Source organism: Scyliorhinus torazame, unplaced genomic scaffold (assembly GCF_047496885.1).
Source record: "Scyliorhinus torazame isolate Kashiwa2021f unplaced genomic scaffold, sScyTor2.1 scaffold_236, whole genome shotgun sequence".
Lineage (NCBI taxonomy): Eukaryota > Metazoa > Chordata > Chondrichthyes > Carcharhiniformes > Scyliorhinidae > Scyliorhinus > Scyliorhinus torazame.
Window position 1 is genome coordinate 148,200 of NW_027307963.1, and position 19,421 is coordinate 167,620.

Here is a 19,421-nt window from a genome sequence, read left to right on the forward strand (position 1 = left end):
CAAGAATAGTTTGGGACACAGACACACTCAGTAAAGTATCTTACAAATAGAAATAATTTTAAGCAGTACCTTTGTAAAGTACGAACAGTTTCCTTCATCGGAGATAAATGCCACAGCACCTTTCACTCTGGATGAAATATTGCACCCATCTCCACCATCCCTGAGAATATATGGTGCTGATCTCCAGATTTTCATTATCCAGTCGTACCTGGCATCCAGACGTTTGGCAACAACTGTTAATTTCAATTCTGGAACAAAAATTTGTTATAGAATGTTGCGAACCATCCAATCATACCAGTTTGACATCAAGAACAACTTATATTTTTAGAACACATTTAATGTAATGAAACATCACAAGGGGCTTCACAGGTGAACTGTGAAACAGAGAATGACACCAAGTCATAGAAGAAGATATTAGGTCAGATGACAAAAGCTTGGTCAAAGAGGTGGGTTTTAAGAAGAGTCTTACAGGAGGAAGCAAAGGGAGAGAGGCAGAGAGAGATGTAGGAAGGGCCTTTTTAGAGCTCACGTTTTAATGTGGGAGACCAGCCCAGAAACCAGCTCATGGGATGCTCTTGAACATCAAAGGAAGATGAAGTGTAGTGAAAATGAATGTACGAATGCGGGTTTCGACAGCAGATGGGCTGTGTTGGGGGGCAAATCAGGCAATGTCGCAGAGGTGGAAATAGGCAGTTTTGGTGATGGCGAGAATACGAGGTAGATAGCTCATCTCAGGATCAAAACATGCCAATAAACAGACTGGCTTAATCTAAAACTATTGCCAGAGAGAGAAATGGAGTCAGCAGCTGGGGAATGGAGTTTGGACCGAAATCAATGGTTTCAGTCTTCCAGATATTTAATTGGAGTTTGATGCCAATGTACAATAAACTTTCATGGCACTAAAAACCTCAGGCTTTGTTTTTACTTGTTCACTGGGCCTGGGCTGACTTTCATATCAGACATCCCTCTCTCTCACACACACTTCATCCCCACCACACACACACACACACTTCATCCCCACTGCACACACACATACATACCCCCCATGCACACATTCTATCCCCCCCCCCATCCCCTTTAGGAGTGGGCTATCGGGTAATAATTTAAAAGTTATTTTATTAAAACAATACTTAAGTCTTACATTTTTAGAGGGAGGAATGATCCTGGAAAGCTGATTTTCATATCAGACACACCCACCCCCCTCTCTCTCACACACACACGCACACACACAACTCCCCCGCCCACTCGCATACATATTCCCCCATCCCCTCAACTGCACACACACCCTTCACCCCCACCGCACGCACACACTCAACCCCCACCGCCGCACACACTCCACCCCCAGACCATGCACACACTCCACACCCCCCCCCCCTCCCCCAGCCCCTTAAGGAGTGGGTTATCAGGTAATAATTAAAATGCACTCTTACTAAAATAATACAAGTGTTACGTCATTTTAAAGGGAGGAATGATGTTGAAAAGCTGATTCTCATCAGACAGACACACCCCTCTCTCACCACACAAAACCCCCTGTCGCCCACTCGCATGATGTGAGCGAAATTGTATTCTCTGGTGAATTCAGCCCATTCATGACTCTCAAAGCACTGTCCATTGTCACACATTTCAGTGTTTGGAATACCATGTCTGGCAAAGATTTCTTTCGTAGCTTTTATAACAGATCTGGATGTTAAATCGGACAACTTGATGACTTCAGGATAATTCAAAAAGTACTCTATGATTAACATGTAATCACGACCATTGTAATGAAACAAATCAATTCCTACTTTCGACCATGGAAATTTTTCCAATGCATACGGTAGAACTTGTTCTTTGCATTGTACAGGTTGGAATTTTTGACATGTTTCACATTTGAGTATTAAATTAGTGATGTCTCGGTTGATACCCGGTCAATACACAGCTTGTCTTGCTCTTCTTTGCATTTTTCAATGCCAAGGTGACCTTCATGTATCTGGTTCAGAATCATGGGTCGGAGTGACAAAGGTATTACTTTCCGATCAAGTTGCAGTAACAATCCATCCACAACTGTTAGTTCAGCTTGTATGTTCCTAAACTTGTAACAATGCCCTTTTGGCGAACCATTGTTCAGATGGTCTATGACTCATAGTAACATTGAATCTTTCTTGGTTTCTTCACGGTTGAGGTTCAGTTTGACATCTGATCCAGGTAGAGTTTCAGCTCGGTGCTGCACTTGAACTTCTATGTGCTGTATAAATTCAGGTGGGTGCTCTTCTGAATTAACAGAACGTGATAATGAGTCAACAATTATCAATTCTTTGCCTGGAGTACATACAAGTCGAAAGTCGTTTCTACGAAGCTTCATCAGGATTCGCTGTAACCTTGGTGTCATATCATTTAAATCCTTATGAATGGGGGTGGCATGTGGCACACTGGTTAGCACTGGGACTGCGGCGCTGAGGACCCAGGTCTGAATCCCAGCCCTGGGTCACTGTCAGTGTGGAGTTTGCATATTCTCCCTGTGTCTGCGTGGGTTTCACCCCCACAACCCAAAGATGTGCAGGATAGGTGGATTGGCCACGCTAAATTGCCCCTTAATTGGAAAAAATAATTGGGTACTCGAAATTTGTTTTTTTTTAAATCCTTATGAATGATATGGACAAATGGTCTGTGGTCAGTTTCGACTGTAAAGGTAAGACGACCATAAACATAATCATGAAACTTTAGAACACCCGTCAGTAAACCCAAGCACTCCTCAATTTGTGCATACCGTTGTTCAGTCGGCGTCATTGCGCTGGAAGCATAGACAACTGGTAACCATAACGAATTGTCATCTTTCTGTAACAGAACTGCTCCAATTCCACTTTGACTTGCATCTGTTGAGATTTTTGTTTCTCTGGAGTCGGAGTTAAAGAAGGAAAGAAGAGTGCAGTAGTCAGTTGAGACTTTAAATCGATCCATTCTTTGTGATGATTGTCAGTCCATTCAAACGTGATAGATTTTTTGAAGAGATTTTTGGGAGCAGTAGTTCTGGAAAAGAGGTTGGGAATTAACTTTCCTAGAAAATTCACAACACCTAAAAATCTCAAAACGGCCTTCTTGACCTCTGGGACTATCATTTTTTGTATGGCAGCAATCTTGTCATTGTCAGGTTGCACACCATGTTCTGAAATCTGGTCTCCAAGGAACTTCAGAGTCGAGATACCAAAACTACATTTGGTTCTGTTTAGTTTCAAACCAAATTTATGTGCTCTTTGAAATACTTGTAACAACCTTGAATTGTGTTCTTCTCTTGTAGATGACCATATATTATATCATCCACGTACACTCGTACACCTTCAATACCTTCAGTCATCTGTTTCATCACTCGATGAAAAATCTCTGATGCTGAGATAATTCCAAATGGCATCCTGTTGAAACAGTACCTATCAAACGGTGTATTGAACGTACACCACGTTTTGCTGGAGTCATCCAGTTTGGAAAAGATTTTAGCATTCACCATCTCACTGGTGATTTCTTCTCTCTTGGGTACAGGATAGAGCTCTCTTTTAATATTTTTATTCAGATCTTTAGGATCGATGCATACTCTTACATCCCCGGAAGGGTTTTTTTACACATACCATGGAACTGACCCAGTCAGTTGGTTCTGTAATGTTCGATATTATGCCTAGATTTTGCAGCTTAGCAAGTTCAAGCTTCAATCTCTCTTGAAGCGGTGCAGGAACTCGTCTCAGCGCGTGTACCATTGAATTTTATATTGGTAGGGAAGAGTACCCATGCCTTTGAAGACGTGCGGAAAGTGATCCAAAATTCCTTGTATGTCGTCTTGAATAGGTGGTTGAGATGAACTCGCACTATAAATCCTCTGAATTAGGTGTAGATCGTTACAGGCTTGCGCACCCAAGAGTGAAGATTTGTTTGAATCAACAATCTCAAACCTTAGAGATATAGCAGTGTCGTGATTGGTAACCAACAAATAGCAAGACCCCACTGAGGTGATGGCATTGCCATTGTAGTCGCGCAATTGACAAGTTGATTTCTTGATCTTTGGAGTTTGCTTCAGCTTTGAAAGTTCAAGCCTATTGAACACATTTGCAGAAGCTTCAGTGTCAAATTTAAATTTAATTTTAGAATCATTAACTTGAAGTACTGTGTTCCACTCCGTATCTGTGTTGATAGAATGAACTACCTTAAGAGGAGATGAGACTTCTGTGGTTTTGTCACACTTTTCAATGATGCCTACGAAGAATGAGTCTTCTAAAGAATAAGCATCAAGATCGTTGGAAAAATGTTCTTCTTGAACAGCTTCTTCCTTTGTGTCCACACTTCTAACATTCATCTGGTGTGAATTTAAATTTGAAGATTTAAATTTAAGAATGGATCTGTACTGAGCAGCAAAGTGGTTGTGTTTACCACATTGTGAGCAAATCTTTCCTCGAGCTGGACATTTTTTTTGAGGGTGGGCGTGTCCACACATCATGACGTTCACGTCGTCACGCGTACAGCTTCTTCACGCATGCGCAGATCGGTCTTATTCCATCTCGCATCTTTTTGCGAAGTGCGCATGTGTAGGCTTAGAATGCGCGTGCGCAAGATGGCTGCCGTCCAAAACGCACATCTTTCTGAGCTGCGACACAGCCCTAATGCATTCTACCTCGAGGTTCGTTTTTGTGCCCATTTCTCGAAGGAGTAATTCATTATACTGGCTTTTGGATAATTGATGCATACAGCACATTTCGATTGCGTTTTCAAGCTGGAGATCTTCCTGTGTCAGCAAACGTTCACTGAGCTTATCATTGATTATTCCAAATACAATTTGATCGCTGATCAGTGAATCAGTTAAAATGGAGAAATTACATGTGTGAGCTAAGAGTTTAAGATCAGTCACAAAGCAATCAATCGATTCCCCATTATTTTGAAGACAAAACGTTCAAAAGTTTCATTAATCTGGATCTTGCAGTGAAAATCGAACTTTGCTATGACTATATCATATTTAGTCTTATCTTGATCCGCAGCAAATTGAAATGAGCTATACAGTTCTATGGCTTGTGGACCACCATTGTTAGAAATAGAGATAATTTACGATCATTACTTGCATCATTTAAATCAGAAGCTGACAGATACAATTGAAACTGCTGCTTGAACACTCGGCAGTTAACATCAAGTTTACCGGTGATCCGGAGTTGTCGTGGAGCGTGAGTTTTCTCCATCAGTCCTGGATTCTTCGATGCCCCGCAGTAAGAGGTCTGTTCTTCAAAATTCGAGTTGCGTGTTAGTTTTTCTGACCAAATCCTTACTAAACTATCTAACTAGCTTCAGCAGTCACTCTGGTGCCATGTTATATTACCATGTTGTGTTCTTTGAATTATCTTCCAGAATGATCCGATGTGTTGTTGACAAAGAATCCACCAATCAAAAGATTGAAACAAAATGAACTTATTATAATGCTATTAATTAAATGAAGTTCACACACTCTAGTGAGCTACAGATAATAATTAAGTAATATTGAATCTGTCTAGCAGTACTCAATAATCTAAATAGTCACTAACTACACTATGATCTAACTTCGTGTTAACTCTGTCTAATCTAATCTTCTTCTAATGCTGTCACCATGCTTTCTCCTTATGCTACTCCCAGGGTTCCCTCAGGGTCTGACTTAAATACATAGAAGTGGTAGCGCCCTCCAGTGTTTGATTTACACAGAGATGTCATAATTAACCCTTCACTAACCTGACTATATACATATCATTACAATGTGCACATTCCAACCCCTCCCATGCACACACTTCCCCCCCCCCCCCCCCCAACCCACAAAAACACACTCCACCCCCCTTGCTCGCGCACTACCCTCTCTCTCGCGAAAAATATGTATCCACTTTCGGAAGTCAAAAATTCTCTTGGAATTCACTAACCAACAGCATGGATGTTTTAATATATTAAATAATCATTAGCTGGCAGCAATTATGTTGCTATAATGAAACCATAGATAATCTAACAAAAAAGATATTAATAGGTGAAACTATCTGAGAATCATAAAATGAGATGGCACCGAAAAAGGACATTCTTCACTCAACCAAAAGCACAATGAAAGCTGGTTACCTATTCATTTCTTTCTGCTGCACCTTGCTATACACATAGTGACTTCTTTATTTGCAAAGAACACTTCTTTTAAAAATTGATCGTAAAACACTTTAATTCGTCCTGAAGTCACAAAAGGCGATACATAATAAGGTGGAGGCAGTGGCATTGTTATTGGACTAGCAATCCAAACATGCAGGGAATATTCTGGAGGCTCAGGTTTGAATTCCACCGTGGCAGACCGTGAAATCTGAATTCAATAAAATTCTGGAATAAATGTCTAATGTTGACCATGAAGCCAATTGTCATAAAGACCCATCTGGTTCGCTAATCCCCTTCAGGGGAGGAAACCTGCCGTCCTTAACTAGTCTGGACTACATGTGACTCCAAATCCACAGCAATGTTGTAGACTCTTAAAAAATGCCCTTTGAATTAAGGATGGGCAATAAATGCTGACCAAGCCAGCAATGCCCACATCCCATGAATGATTAGGAAAAATAATTGCAAGCTCCTTCTTTTTAGTCATCAGTTTTTTGTGAAACGGCAAATCCATGTTTGCTTTGACAATTTGAGTTACACATCAACCAAGAAAAAAATTACAAAAACAGGCATGAAACAGTAGGCACAATGTTAAAGATAATATTTTTTTTAAAATACTTTAATACAATTTAAACCATAAAATAAAAACATCTGTGCTAATAGCATTGCCCTGGATAATACTTTTCTTTGTGGCACGAATAGGCACTGATGTTTGCCTCTGATGCACTTTGATACTATTTCACAAATTAATTGTGAAAAGTAAGACAAAAATAACCTAGTTTCTCCTTTCTGAATACGGGAGTAAACATTTAACATCCTACAAATAATTGGCAGTATTTGATTCCAAGGCTTTTGGGAAAATTGTCAGTATCAAAGTTAGCTTCTCCTCAACCTTCTTTAGTATTCTGAGTCTGGTGACTTTCCTAAAGCTAGCATCCCATTAGCTAATTTTATTATTCCTGTTTTGAATATTTACTTAGGTTGTATTCCAGTAATAACACTATGAAATGTTTATAACTATTATGTTTAATATCAGTAACTGTAAGATTTGATTCATGTGCATGAGACGACCACTATGTATTTTAGTGCATTTTAAATACCATTAATTATACCTGGTGAAGTGAAAGCAACTTGAGCGAGCCCACAGTTATGGTCTTGACATCTCCAGGCATAGAAGATTGCAGGGATCCAGTTTCCCAGAGCATAGACAGGAATTGGTACAAAATGAAGTCGAGACAGCAAGTCCTTAAACATACTGATGTTCTTCAACCTGCAAGCAATAATTTTTCTTAGTATAACAATATTAATATTTAGCCGTAATATCTTACTTTAAGGATCACATTGTTTTGCAAAGACTATCCTATTTTTAACTAATATATCAGGACCATGTTGTGGCATATATATATATATGCGCAAGTCACAAAGTATGTAATTTTTTGTTATAATACTCACAAGTTCATAAAACAAAGTTTTATATTGAAAATGGCTTTATTTACTGAGTGGGCTGAAAGTGCCAGGTAAGTTTAAAAAGACAGAACAAGTGATTTAAGCAGCAGCTCCCAAATTGGCAAACATTTACATAGCTGTACCCTACAAATTACAAAACCATCAACAAGGAGCCGAGCTGTCTGGAAGTTGTCATCCAGAGACAATTGTTGTGAAATCACGCTTTATGAATATACTGGTTAGAAACCCTAATTGATTTTTTAGAATGTCTAAAGCCACATTCCATTGACTTGGGACAACAATCAAAGATGTCTACAGATTTGCATCATTTTACCTTTTACATTCCAAAACCACTGAAATAGAGATAACCTCTCTGCAAAGCTGCACCAGGAACAATTGCCTTGAAGTATGAACAGAAGTCATCTCCTATCCCATTAGCAAAGCACTAAGATAATCACCTGGGCACTCGAGTGGTGAAGACAAATCATTCAGCAGAATTACTTGGACATCAGGACTCCGGCTGAGAGTGGAATTTCACAACTATGATCTGATCAAGTTACAACTGGAATAAACTAAGCGTGACCATATTTGGGTCACTGGGGATTTAGGGATAGGGTCATATGACAAGCCAGCTATCTTTGGTGTGATTGAGAAATTGTTTTTATGCAAATCAAGACAAGCAACTGAGATGCTGAAGATGCAAGATCCTGAATGGATTCCCCCTGTCACTCTCCATCTAACTTGCACATTTTGAACACGATCTGCCTATTTGACTATCCCGGCTCTTTAGACAAGAGATTTTAAAAATCACTCAACCCAGCACCTGTTAACTCCAGAAGAATAAATCATCTGCCTACATTTTAAAACTGCCTGGACTCTGAACGCAGAAGGACCACCAGGCTTTGCATGGAATCAGCCAAGTCACCAGCCTCCAAGAGCCTTGTATCCTTTAACTTTACTGGACTCTAAATTAATTAATCTATACTCACACTCTAATCAATTTGTGTGCATGTGGAAGTTGGAGTTTTTTCATTATTTTACCTAGACCTGGTTAATTACAATAAAAGCATCCTTTTCGCTTTAAATGAAAGCTCATGTAAACTTGTCTGTCTGTTTACGTACTGTGACTTTAACACTTTGAATTGTCAAACATATTATTACAAAAAAACCTTTTGCTGTCAACCGAGTGGGAAAAGAGAAGGGGGCCAATCCTACCCCATCTCTCCTGGCTGTAACACAAACAACTTAAGCCAATAGTGCATGACCCATATCCTGAATCATTCACGAAAACTTCAGACATGGGGTTGGATTCTCCGATTCTGGGGCTATGTCCCCACACCGGCGTGGGAACAGTGGCATTTTAGATGTCGCAAAACGGCCACCGATTCCCCATTTTGCTGAGCAGGAAGGCAGCGTAGAGCACCTGGGTCTAGCTGCCGATACGCCACGGAGAATTGCTGGGTTCTTAGCCGCGCATGCGCATGGCAGTGGCCTGCAGCGGCCGCGCCGTGCAACATGGCGGCCGCTGCTCACAGACCCGGCCCCTCATTAGCCCCCTTTGGCCGGTTCTCGTGCCCCGGACCCCCCCCCCCAAGAGTGTCCCCTGCCCGTGGATCAACCCTCCCCGACTGTGGCAGCGCTGGACTGAGGTCTCACCCGTCAGGAACTCAGCCGGCCGGGGGCGGAGAATCGGGGGGCGGGCCTCAGGCAATTTCCTGAGGCCGTCGATACGTGGTGCGGCGTACTCCTAAAGTACGCCGCTTTGGAGGGGGCGGAGGATCGCGAAAGCGGCACCGCCCCCAATTTTGGCAGAAACTTGGATTTTGGCATTGGCAACCGGAAAATCCAGCCCATACACTTTCAACAATGGACTCTTGCTGAGAAAGGTACTCTACCAGCCATATAATCTAATCATTTGAAATAATGCACCTGGAACCAGCTTACTGTGACCATGTTTGTGTAACTGGCCAGTTTTTGAGAGATCATTATGCGATGAACATACCTTTTTGAGTGAAACTGCTTTTATCCAGGCCAGTCAGAGTGATGCTCGAAAAGACCCCGAGTTGGCGGTCATTTCCTCTCTCTCTAGCCATCCTGCATTCTTCCACTCTGCCCATTTTCTGACCATACACATGGCTCAGTTTCTTAAATATCAACCCAACATCTACTGACTCCAGAGATCGCCCATCTGCATCTTTAAATTGTCTCAACGCGGAATCCAAAAAGAGCCACAATCCAGGTCTGAGACCGTCCAGGACATCGATCCACAGTATGTGGTACAGTTTATTTCTTTTTGGACAATTTAATCTACCCTCCCACTTTGAAACTTATTTATGTGCGTGATTGTGAACTTTTGAATGTATAAGTGTGAGAGTTGGAGTGTTATTATTTGATTTAAATTGGGTGTTAATGGCTATAAATACCAATCCCCTTTTAAAACTGAGAGTCCTTTACAGTTACAGTACTTAACCAATTAAAACACTCACTGAATTGGCAAGCGAATTCGTTTAAAAAAAACCTGGTACAGTTAAACGAAGGGTGAAAAGCAAGAGGAGCCATTCTGTCACTTCTCCCTGAAACACAAACTAATTCTGAATTTGGACCAAATTAGTAAAAAGGAACTGAGAAGAAATCATGCACTTAACCTTGGGAATGGGGAAGTAGGTGAAAGATAAAGGCTGCACTTGCACAATAGGAGCACAGTGGCTGATTTTATGGTGAATTTAACAGATACAAATGTCACTTATACATTGTCTTGACCAAGAAACACTGGAGACTTCATACGGACAAAGGGAAAAATCAAGAACTGTTTCAGTTTTTAGACTTTGCTGGAAGCCTTTTGTTATAACTCGCACGGATCTCACGGGGTAGGGATGATTAACTACCCCATAGATCTTGATGAATATGAGCTCCCTCGATAAGGGTGTGGGGAACCGTTAACAATCTCTGATTATGTATAAATAGTATCGGCCAGTAAGGCACCGACTAGGAAAGATCCAGTAGTGAACTACCGGATAAAAGCAAATTACTGAGGATGCTGGAATCTGAAACAAAAACAGAAAATACTGGACAATCTCAGCTGGTCTGACAGCATCTATGGAGAGAGAAGGGAGCTAATGTTTCGAGTCTGAATGATTCTAAAGCTAAACAAAGCTTTGTAGGAGCAAAGGGAACTACTGGAGCTGTACATAATCGGAGTATAAAATAAAATAAGCTTTGTTTCAACAAACTCAGTGTGGATTCTTCATGGCCCTCACAAAACCTTTCCTCTAAACATTTCATTTTTAAAATAAAGCTACCAAATTTTAAATAGCAGTTACATTCATCAAGTAGAGTAATCATGCTGCATGTAATTATGGTACTTGAAAGATTTTACAATCCAACATCTGTTACACAGTTGCAGCAGACAGTATTTTTATAACGTACTTATGGTTCAGAACCTATAAATCCATTAGTTTGAGACACAAACATATTTCACATAATTTTCCTCTGTTATGGATACATGCAATACATTATTCCAACTTGCAAAACATTCAAATTCTCGATATTTCAAAATAATGACTTACATTAGTGCCAATTTTAACTGAATGTCCATAGAAATCAACTCCTACATTGTAAAACATTAATAAATATTTTATAATATATTCCTTCGTTCACATTATCTGTTCATTTTTCAAGCACAGATTTCCTGTTGTTTAATTCATGCTGCTTAATTAAAATAACATTGGAGCAAGAGTAGGCCATTTAGCCCCTCACGTCTATTTCACCACTCACTGAGCTCAAGGCTGATCTAAGACTGTTCGGCTACAAACACCCCCTACACCTTAATACTGCCGGCTAAAAGAAAATTGCTGTATATTTTGAAATTTTGAGCAAACATCAACTCAGAATTAGCAAGGGTTCACCGTGGCGAAGATAGACACCACATTTAGGGTTTGGAAGGAGGACAGAGGGATCTTCAGGGCGAAGGACAAGTATGTGGACAATAGGATAGCAACCCTGGGAGAACTGTCGGAGAAGTTCTGACTTCCGAAAGGGAAACGGGCTTCGGTACTTGCAGCTGTGCGACTTTCCCCGCAGGAGACCAAGGCGTTCCCCCAGCTACCTGGACACAAACTTCTAGACAAGATGGTAGTGCTGGACTGGCTGGGTTACGGCAAATGTGGCGACATATAGCGATGACTCATAGAAGAAACCAGGACCCCACTGGACAAAATAACTGGAAATGGGGGAGGAACTGGATGTGGGGATAGGAGAACTCTGGATCGAGGCGCTGCTCAGGGTCAACTCCACCTACTCTGTGCAGGGTTAAGCCTGGTGCAGCTCAAGATTATGCACAGAACGCACTTAACCAGGTCATGCATGAGCGGATTCTTCCCAGAGGTGGAGGACAAGTGCAACTGGTGTCAGGGGGGCCCAACCAACACTTCCCACATGTTCTGGTCTTACCCAAACTCAACAGGTTCAGGACAGCCTTCCTCAAGGCCATGTCCAGGGTTTTGGGAGGTTAAGATGGAGCCATGCCTGTTTGTGGTGGTCTTCGGGGTGTCAGCGCATCCAGAGCTCTTTACAGGTAAGAGGGTAGACGTCCTGGCCTTCGCCTCGGAGATCAGGGGCGAAATTCTGCGGAAACGGCACGATGTCCGCCGACTGGCGCCCAAAACAGCGCAAATCAGTCGGGCATCGCGCCGCCCCAAAGGTGCGGAATGCTCCGCATCTTTGGGGGCAGAGCCCCAACCTTAAGGGGCTAGGCCGGCGGCGGACGAATTTCCGCCCCGCCAGCTGGCGGAAAAGGCCTTTGGTGCCCCGCCAGCTGGTGCGGAAATGACATCTTCGGGCGGCGCATGCGTGGGAGCGTCAGCGGCCGCTGACGGCATTCCCGCGCATGCGCAGTGGAGGGAGTCTCTTCTGCCTCCGCCATGGTGGAGACCTTGGCGGAGGCGGAAGGGAAAGAGTGCCCTAATGGCACAGGCCCGCCCGCGGATCGGTGGGCCCCGATCGCGGGCCAGGCCACCGTGGGGGCACCCCCTGGGGCCAGATCGCCCCGCACCCCCCCCAGGACCCTGGAGCCCGCCCGCGCCGCCTTGTCCCGCCAGTAAGGTAGGTGGGTTAATCTACGCCGGCGGGACAGGCATTTAAGCGGCAGGACTTCAGCCCATCCGGGCCGGAGAATCGCGCGGGGGGGGGCCCGCCAACCAGCGCGGCGCGATTCCCGCCCCCGCCGAATCTCCGGTGCCGGAGACTTCGGCAACCGGCGGGGGCGGGATTCACGCCAGCCCCGGCAATTCTCCGACCCGGCAGGGGGGGGGTCGGAGAATCTCGCCCCAGGCCTCCATTGTGAAAGGGTGCACAAGTAAGCTTGTGAGTCTCCACACTACCCACAATGGGTAATGTCACCTCTCACACTACCCCACAACCGCCAAGTGAAGACACACCGCTATGGGGTCCCTGGGGGGCCCCCCTCTTCAGTTCCCCCCCCCCCCCCCCCCCCATTGCCTCCTCTCAGGCATCCCCCCCCTTCCAGGACCTCCACCCATCACTCCCCCTACCTCTCTGAGGCCCCTACCTACCTGCCACCACCCTTCATATGCCCCTTCCACACTCCTTTAATGGGCATTGCCCCCGCTCAGCCCCTGAGCCTTGGCACTGCCACCCAGGCACCAGGCAGTATTCCTGCCAGCTTGGCAGTGCCACCTGAACATCTTGGCAGTGCCAGGTTGGCCTTACCAAGGTGCCCGCATTCCAGGGGGAGGGTCGGGGGCAACCCTGCACTATCCCTGACCACCCAGGGGTCTCCAATAGCCCAGGAGACCCCCCGGGTGCTGCTCCACCTGATCCACATTTGTGTGGAACAGTGTTGAACGGCGCCTGGAGAGGACGTGGAGAGGATGCAATAGTCCAATAGTCGGTAGCACAGTTGCTTCACAGCGCCAGGGACCAGGGGTTTGGTTCCCAGCTTAGGTCACTGTCTGTGCATCTGTGCAGAATCTGCACGTTCACCCTTGTCTGAATGAGTTTCCTCATGGCGTTCCAGTTTCCTCCCATAAGTCCCAAAGACGTACTGTTAGGTAATTTGGACATTCTGAATTCTGCCTTCGTGTACCCAAACAGGCGCCGGAATGTGGCGACTAGGGGCTTTTCACAGTAACTTAATTGCAATGTTATTGTGACAATAAAGATTATTATTATTAGGAAAAACTGGAACCAGAAGGCACAATCTCAAACTAAAGGGATGATCCTTTAAAACAGAGATGAGGAGGAATTTCTTCAGACAGAGGGTGGTGAATCTGCGGAACACTTCGCCGCAGAAGTCTTTAAGGCAGAGATAGATAGGTTCTTGATTAATAAGTGGATCAGGGATTATGGGGAGAAGGCAGGAGAATGGGGACCAAAAAATATCCGCCATGATTGAATGGCGGAGCAGACTCTATGGGCCGAGTGGCCTAATTCTGCTCCTAAGTCTTATGGTATTCAAATCTACTATGATTGATCCCCCTCTCTTTCTTTCTCATATTCCCCTTTAGATCGGTACTTTTTACTGTATCACCCTCACCTCTACTCTTTCCAAATGTGTCTTCCTCCATATTGCTTGATATCAGCAAACCATAGGTGGGTCAGGAGGTTTGTAAAACCATGGGCCCGGATTCTCTGAAATCGTGGCTAAGTGTTGATGCCGGAGTAAACACCGGAGTGTTTCACACTGGCAACAACGGGTCTACTGGCCCAGCGATTCCATGGCCCACAGGCGGCCAGTATGGCGCCGAAGTGCTAAGCGCTGTTCCAGCGCCCATACGCGGCCATACACTGCCGGTTGCGGGTCCGCGCATGCGTCTGGTGGCCGCTTCTGCGCCACGCCAGCGCAACATGGCGGAGCCACATCGCGGGCTGGCACAGAAGAAGGTAGGCCCCCCCTCCCCCCCCGGATCGCACGTGCCCAGCGATCAGTGGTCCCCATCTCGGGCCTGGCCATCGTGGAAGCCCCCCCTGGAGTTTGATCCCCCAGCCCCCCCACCAGGACAGCCACCACGGCCGCGGGTCCGAGCTCCCGCCGGGTGGAACCACGTTAGAACCACACCAGCGGGAACTTGGCCGGTCGACCGCGGAGGCCTCTTTCAACGGCCCTCGACCAGCGCTGCGTCGATCACACTCGCACGGCTGGCGGCGATTCGCTAGTCGCCGGAGAATCGCGGACTGGGGTCGGACCGGTGTCACGGGCTCGAAGAATCCCGACCATGGTGCTGTATGAAGCAGATACCAGGGGTATAGACTTATCAGCAGTGAAAAGTGATCCTGAGTGCACTGGGAAGGTGATTTGTTTTAACGGTTCTGGGGAGGGGTTCTAAGACTCGTTAAAAAAAAAGGAACTTTCTGGGAACGCTGGCAGGTCCTGGTATCTGGGATCACCAATGTATCTGTCTAAGCTGCTTGTGAACAGTGAACAATAACAAAGGAGTCACAGAATCTGGGTAGGGGAATCTGGAGCTTCACCAGGATTGAAAACTATTCCAAGACAGAGATCAGAATCATTGGAAGGAAGTCACTGGGTGTGGTCATTACTGGATGGAAGCAGATTCCAGCAGTCTGGTTAGAGATGAAACTCAGGAAAATATTACAATCCCAGACCAGACCCCAACAGCGACTAGGATACTGGACTGAAACCTCAATGTTTTATTTTAATTTTGTAGGACTGTGAGGAAAAGATACTTCGCTCTAGGAGTGATTGCACGAAGAAATAGGATATAGTATATTAAAACAAACTTTATTACTAACACAGTATTAAAATCTTTAACATCACTCCCGAAAGTAGCTTATAATTACCCTTTAAACAATATAGTGAATACAATACCCTTAATTGCTATCTTTATATCCACTGAAACAACAACCACCATCTCAGCACTCAATCCACCTTATATACCAATGGCACAGAGGAATACTTGCTTTACAGGGACATTCATTGAGAAAAAGATCTCGGACTTCCTGTGGTGGCCATGGAGTGGTCGCACATTTGCGCCATCAATTATATGGCGAGTATGCTGGAGATGTTGTTAGGGGAGGGGACCCCTAGAGATGGATCGGGCGCACATGGTTCTGAGGAGGAGGGCACACAGGGCACATGGCTCTGAGGAGGAGGCCACACACAGGGCTCTGAGGAGGAGGGCACACACAGGGCTCTGAGGAGGAGGGCACACACAGGGCACAGGGCTCTGAGGAGGAGGGCACACACAGGGCACAGGGCTCTGAGGAAGAGGGCACACACAGGGCTCTGAGGAGGGCACACAAAGGGCACAGGGCTCTGAGGAGGAGGCTGCAGGTGGGGGAGCCGCTGAGGGCAACGATAGTGAGGTTGCATCATTTTTTGAACAAGGAGAAAATTCTGAAATAGGTGAGGCTGACCAGAAAATGCACCAGGAAGGGGAGTGAGCTGCTGGGTAACCAGGACCTGGGTACGGAGCTGGCAAACAGGAGAGCCAGGTTCAACCAAATAAAGGGTGCCCTCCTTAAAAAGAGGGTGAAATTTGGGGTTTTGTACCCTGCCCACTTACAGGTGACACATCAGAAGCAGGAGATTTATTCTCGCCAGGGGGGTGATGCTTTCTGAGGGACCATGGACTGGGAGGAGTGTGAGGACACTGAACTTTGGATAGGAGCTTTGTGTTCATTGTCAAGTGTATGGGGTGGGCAATTCGAGGTGGGTATCATTGATGGTGAGTGTGCCTTTTGTTTCTCTTTGTGGCGGTTGGATGGACGGGAGCAATCATGCCAGCTGGGCGGGCTAGTTAACGGGAGTGTAGTGTAGTGAGGGGTTGCCAGAAGGAAGGGTTGGCATGGGGTTGTTTTTTTGTTTGAGGGTGGGGAGGGTAGTTTACTGACATGGGAGTGGTTGGTGTGGCGCAGTTGGGAAGGGACAGATGATGGCGGACATCCGAGGGTGAGCCTGGAGGTGTGCATGATGCGGGCATGGGGCTGGCTCAAAAAGGGGTACGGCTGATCAGCAGGGGAGGCGGACTGGCAGCTCCTGACCAGGCTGGTCACGTGGAACATGAGAGAGTTGAATGGATCAGTTAAACGATCGCGTGGCATTCATGCTTTTGAGGAATCTGAAGGCGGACGTTGCGTTTTTCAGGAGGCACACCTGAAGTTGAGGAATCAGAGGAGGCGGAGGAAGGGATGGGTGTTCCACTTGGGGTTGGAGATAAAGACGAGAGGTGGCAGTGTTGGTTAATAAGAGGGTGGCTTTTGAGGTGGGGAGCATTGTGGCCGATCTGTGGCAGGTATGTGATGGTCAGTGGGAAGATGCAGGGGATCTGCTGGTCCTGGTAAATGTTTATGCCTCGAAATGGGATGGCATGGGCTTTATGAGGCGGGCGTTGGGGAAGATTCTGGACCTAGACACGCATCGGCTGATTATGGGTGGTAATTGCAATGTGGTCCTGGATCCAGGTCTGGACCGGTCAAGTCATAAGTCATCGAAGATGTCAAGGGTGGCTAGGATGTTGAGGGGGTTCATGGAACGCATGGTGGGGGTGGACCGGTGGAGGTTCAGGAGACTGAGGGCAAAGAGGTTTTCATACACCTGTGCACCATGTACCCAGGATGTACTCCCGGTTTGATCTTTTTGTGATGGACAAGGCGCTGCTGGCGGAATGGCCGACTTGGAGTACTCGGCGATTGTGGTTTCTGACCACGTGCCGCATTGGGTGAATTGCGCATGTGTCATGGGGGGAGGGGGGGCGGGTGCAGCGGAGGTTAGATGTGGGGCTGTTGGCGGATGGGGTGTGTGAGCGGGTGAGGATGGCCATTCGGGGTTACGTGGAGTTGAACGATACAGGGGAGGTCACAGCCGTCACGCTGTGGGAGGCATTCAAAGCGGTAGTCAGGGGGGAATATATTTTGATCCGACGCACAAGAAAAGGTGGAGCGGGAGGAGAGAGCACAGATGAGATTCTGAGGGTGGAATGGAACTACTTGATGGCACCGGAGGAGGGGTTGTTGAAGGAGAGGCAGAGGCTCCAGATGGAGTTTGATTGAGTGTCTAGGGGGAAGGTGGTGGGGCAGTTGCGGAGGGCCAGAGATGCAGTTTACGAGTACGGGGAAAAGGCGAGTAGGATGCTGGCCTATCAGCTGAGGAAGCAAACAGCAGCAAGGGAGGCTGGTAGGTTGAAGGACGAGAGGGGTAAGGTGGTGATGGACCCAGAGTGGGTGATGGGGCATTTGAGGCTTTTTATAGGAGGCTGTATAAGTCGGAGGCCCTGACGGGGGAAGAGAGGATGAGGCAGTTCCTGGATGGGTTGGAGGTTCTCAGCCCCGTATGGCTGAGGGAGATGATGGATTGCATGGGAACGATGCAAGAAGGGAAGGCCCCGGGACCAGGTGGGTTCCCAGTAGAGTTTTAGAAAATGTTTTGGGCGGAGCTGGGGCCACTGCTGGTGAGGATGTATAATGAGATGAGAGAGACAGGAGATCTTCCCCACCACACTGTCGCAGGCTTCCATCTCCCTGATTTTAAAGAAAAATAACGACCCGGAGCAGTGTTGGTCGTACCGTCCGGTATCGCTGATGAATGTTGATGCCAAACTGTTGGCGAAGATGCTTGTGAATTGAGGACTGTATGCCGGGGTGATAGGGTAGGGCCAGACAGGTTTTGTGAAGGGAAGGCATTTGTTGGTGAGTTTGCGGAGGTTACTTAATGTGATGTCCAAGGTGAGCAATGGTGTGTGAGCGCGACCTGGCAGAATTCCTGAGATTGAAGCAGGTCAAGTTCGCTCTGCGGGGGTCAGTAGAGGGGTTCATCCCAAGCTGGAAACCATTCATTAATTTCTTCAAGGAGAATACAATAATAATCTTTATTAGTGTCGCAAGTAGGCTTACATTAACACTGAAATGAAGTTACTGTGAAAAGCCCCTAGTTGCCACACTCCAGCCCCTGTCCGGGTACACAGAGGGAGAATTCAGAATGTCCAATTCACCTAACCTGCACATCTTTGAATTGTGGGAGGAAACCGGAGCACCCGGAGGAAACCCACGCAAACACAGGGAGAATGAGCAGGCTCCACACAGACAGTGACCCACAACTAATGGATCAGATCAAAGCTCTGCAATCCTGCCACATCCAGTCAGGAATGATAGTGGACAATAAACAACTCGCTAGAGGAGGTGGCTTATTCTCATCCTCAATGATAGGAGGCTGAGCACATCAGTGCAAAAAAAGACTAAAGAATTTGCAAAAAAACTGTCAGCCAGAAGTACCAAGTGGATGATCCATTTTGGCCTCCTCTAGAGGTCCTCAGCATCACAGATGCCAGGCTTCAGCCAGTTTAATCCACTCCACATGATATCAAGAAATGTCTGAAAGCACTAGATATTGCAAAGCCTATGAACCATGACAATGTTCCAACAATAATACCGAAGACTTGTGCTTCAGAATTTGCTGCACACCTAGCCAAGTTGTTCTCGTACAGCTCAGCACAGGCATCTATCCAGCAATGTGGGAAATTGCCCATATATGTCCTGTACACAATAAGGTCAAACCCAACCCAGCCAATTACCACCCATCAGTGTACTTTTGATCATCAGTAAAGTGATGGAAGGAGTCATAACAGTGCTATCAGGCAGCACTTGCTTAGCAATACCATGCTCACTGACACTGTTTGCTCTTGACCTCATTACAGCCTTGAATCAAATATGGACAAAAGATTTAAACTCCACAGGAGAGGAGAGAGTGACTGCACTTGATATCAAGGCAGCATTTCACACAGTATGGTGTATTTGGTCCACCACCCCGCAGGAGCATGTCGGTCGCCTCCAGCGCGTGTTCAAATGCATACGTGAGCAAGGCCTACGCCTCAACATGGCCAAATGCTCTTTTGGTCAGACGGAACTCA

At 46.0% G+C, this 19,421-nt stretch overlaps 1 protein-coding gene across 1 annotated transcript in view; it reads right to left on the bottom strand.

Annotated features, from left to right (window-relative positions):
* LOC140405788 (uncharacterized) overlaps nt 1–19,421 on the bottom strand; it is a gene marked incomplete at its 3' end in the record, with an annotated part of 195,401 nt that overhangs the window by 141,956 nt on the left and 34,024 nt on the right. The window contains exons 2-3 of the mRNA XM_072494219.1: nt 7,206–7,363; nt 70–248 (exon numbers count right to left, since the gene is read on the bottom strand). Coding sequence (XP_072350320.1) covers nt 70–248; nt 7,206–7,363 — 337 coding nt within the window. The remainder of the gene's footprint in view (nt 1–69; nt 249–7,205; nt 7,364–19,421) is intronic.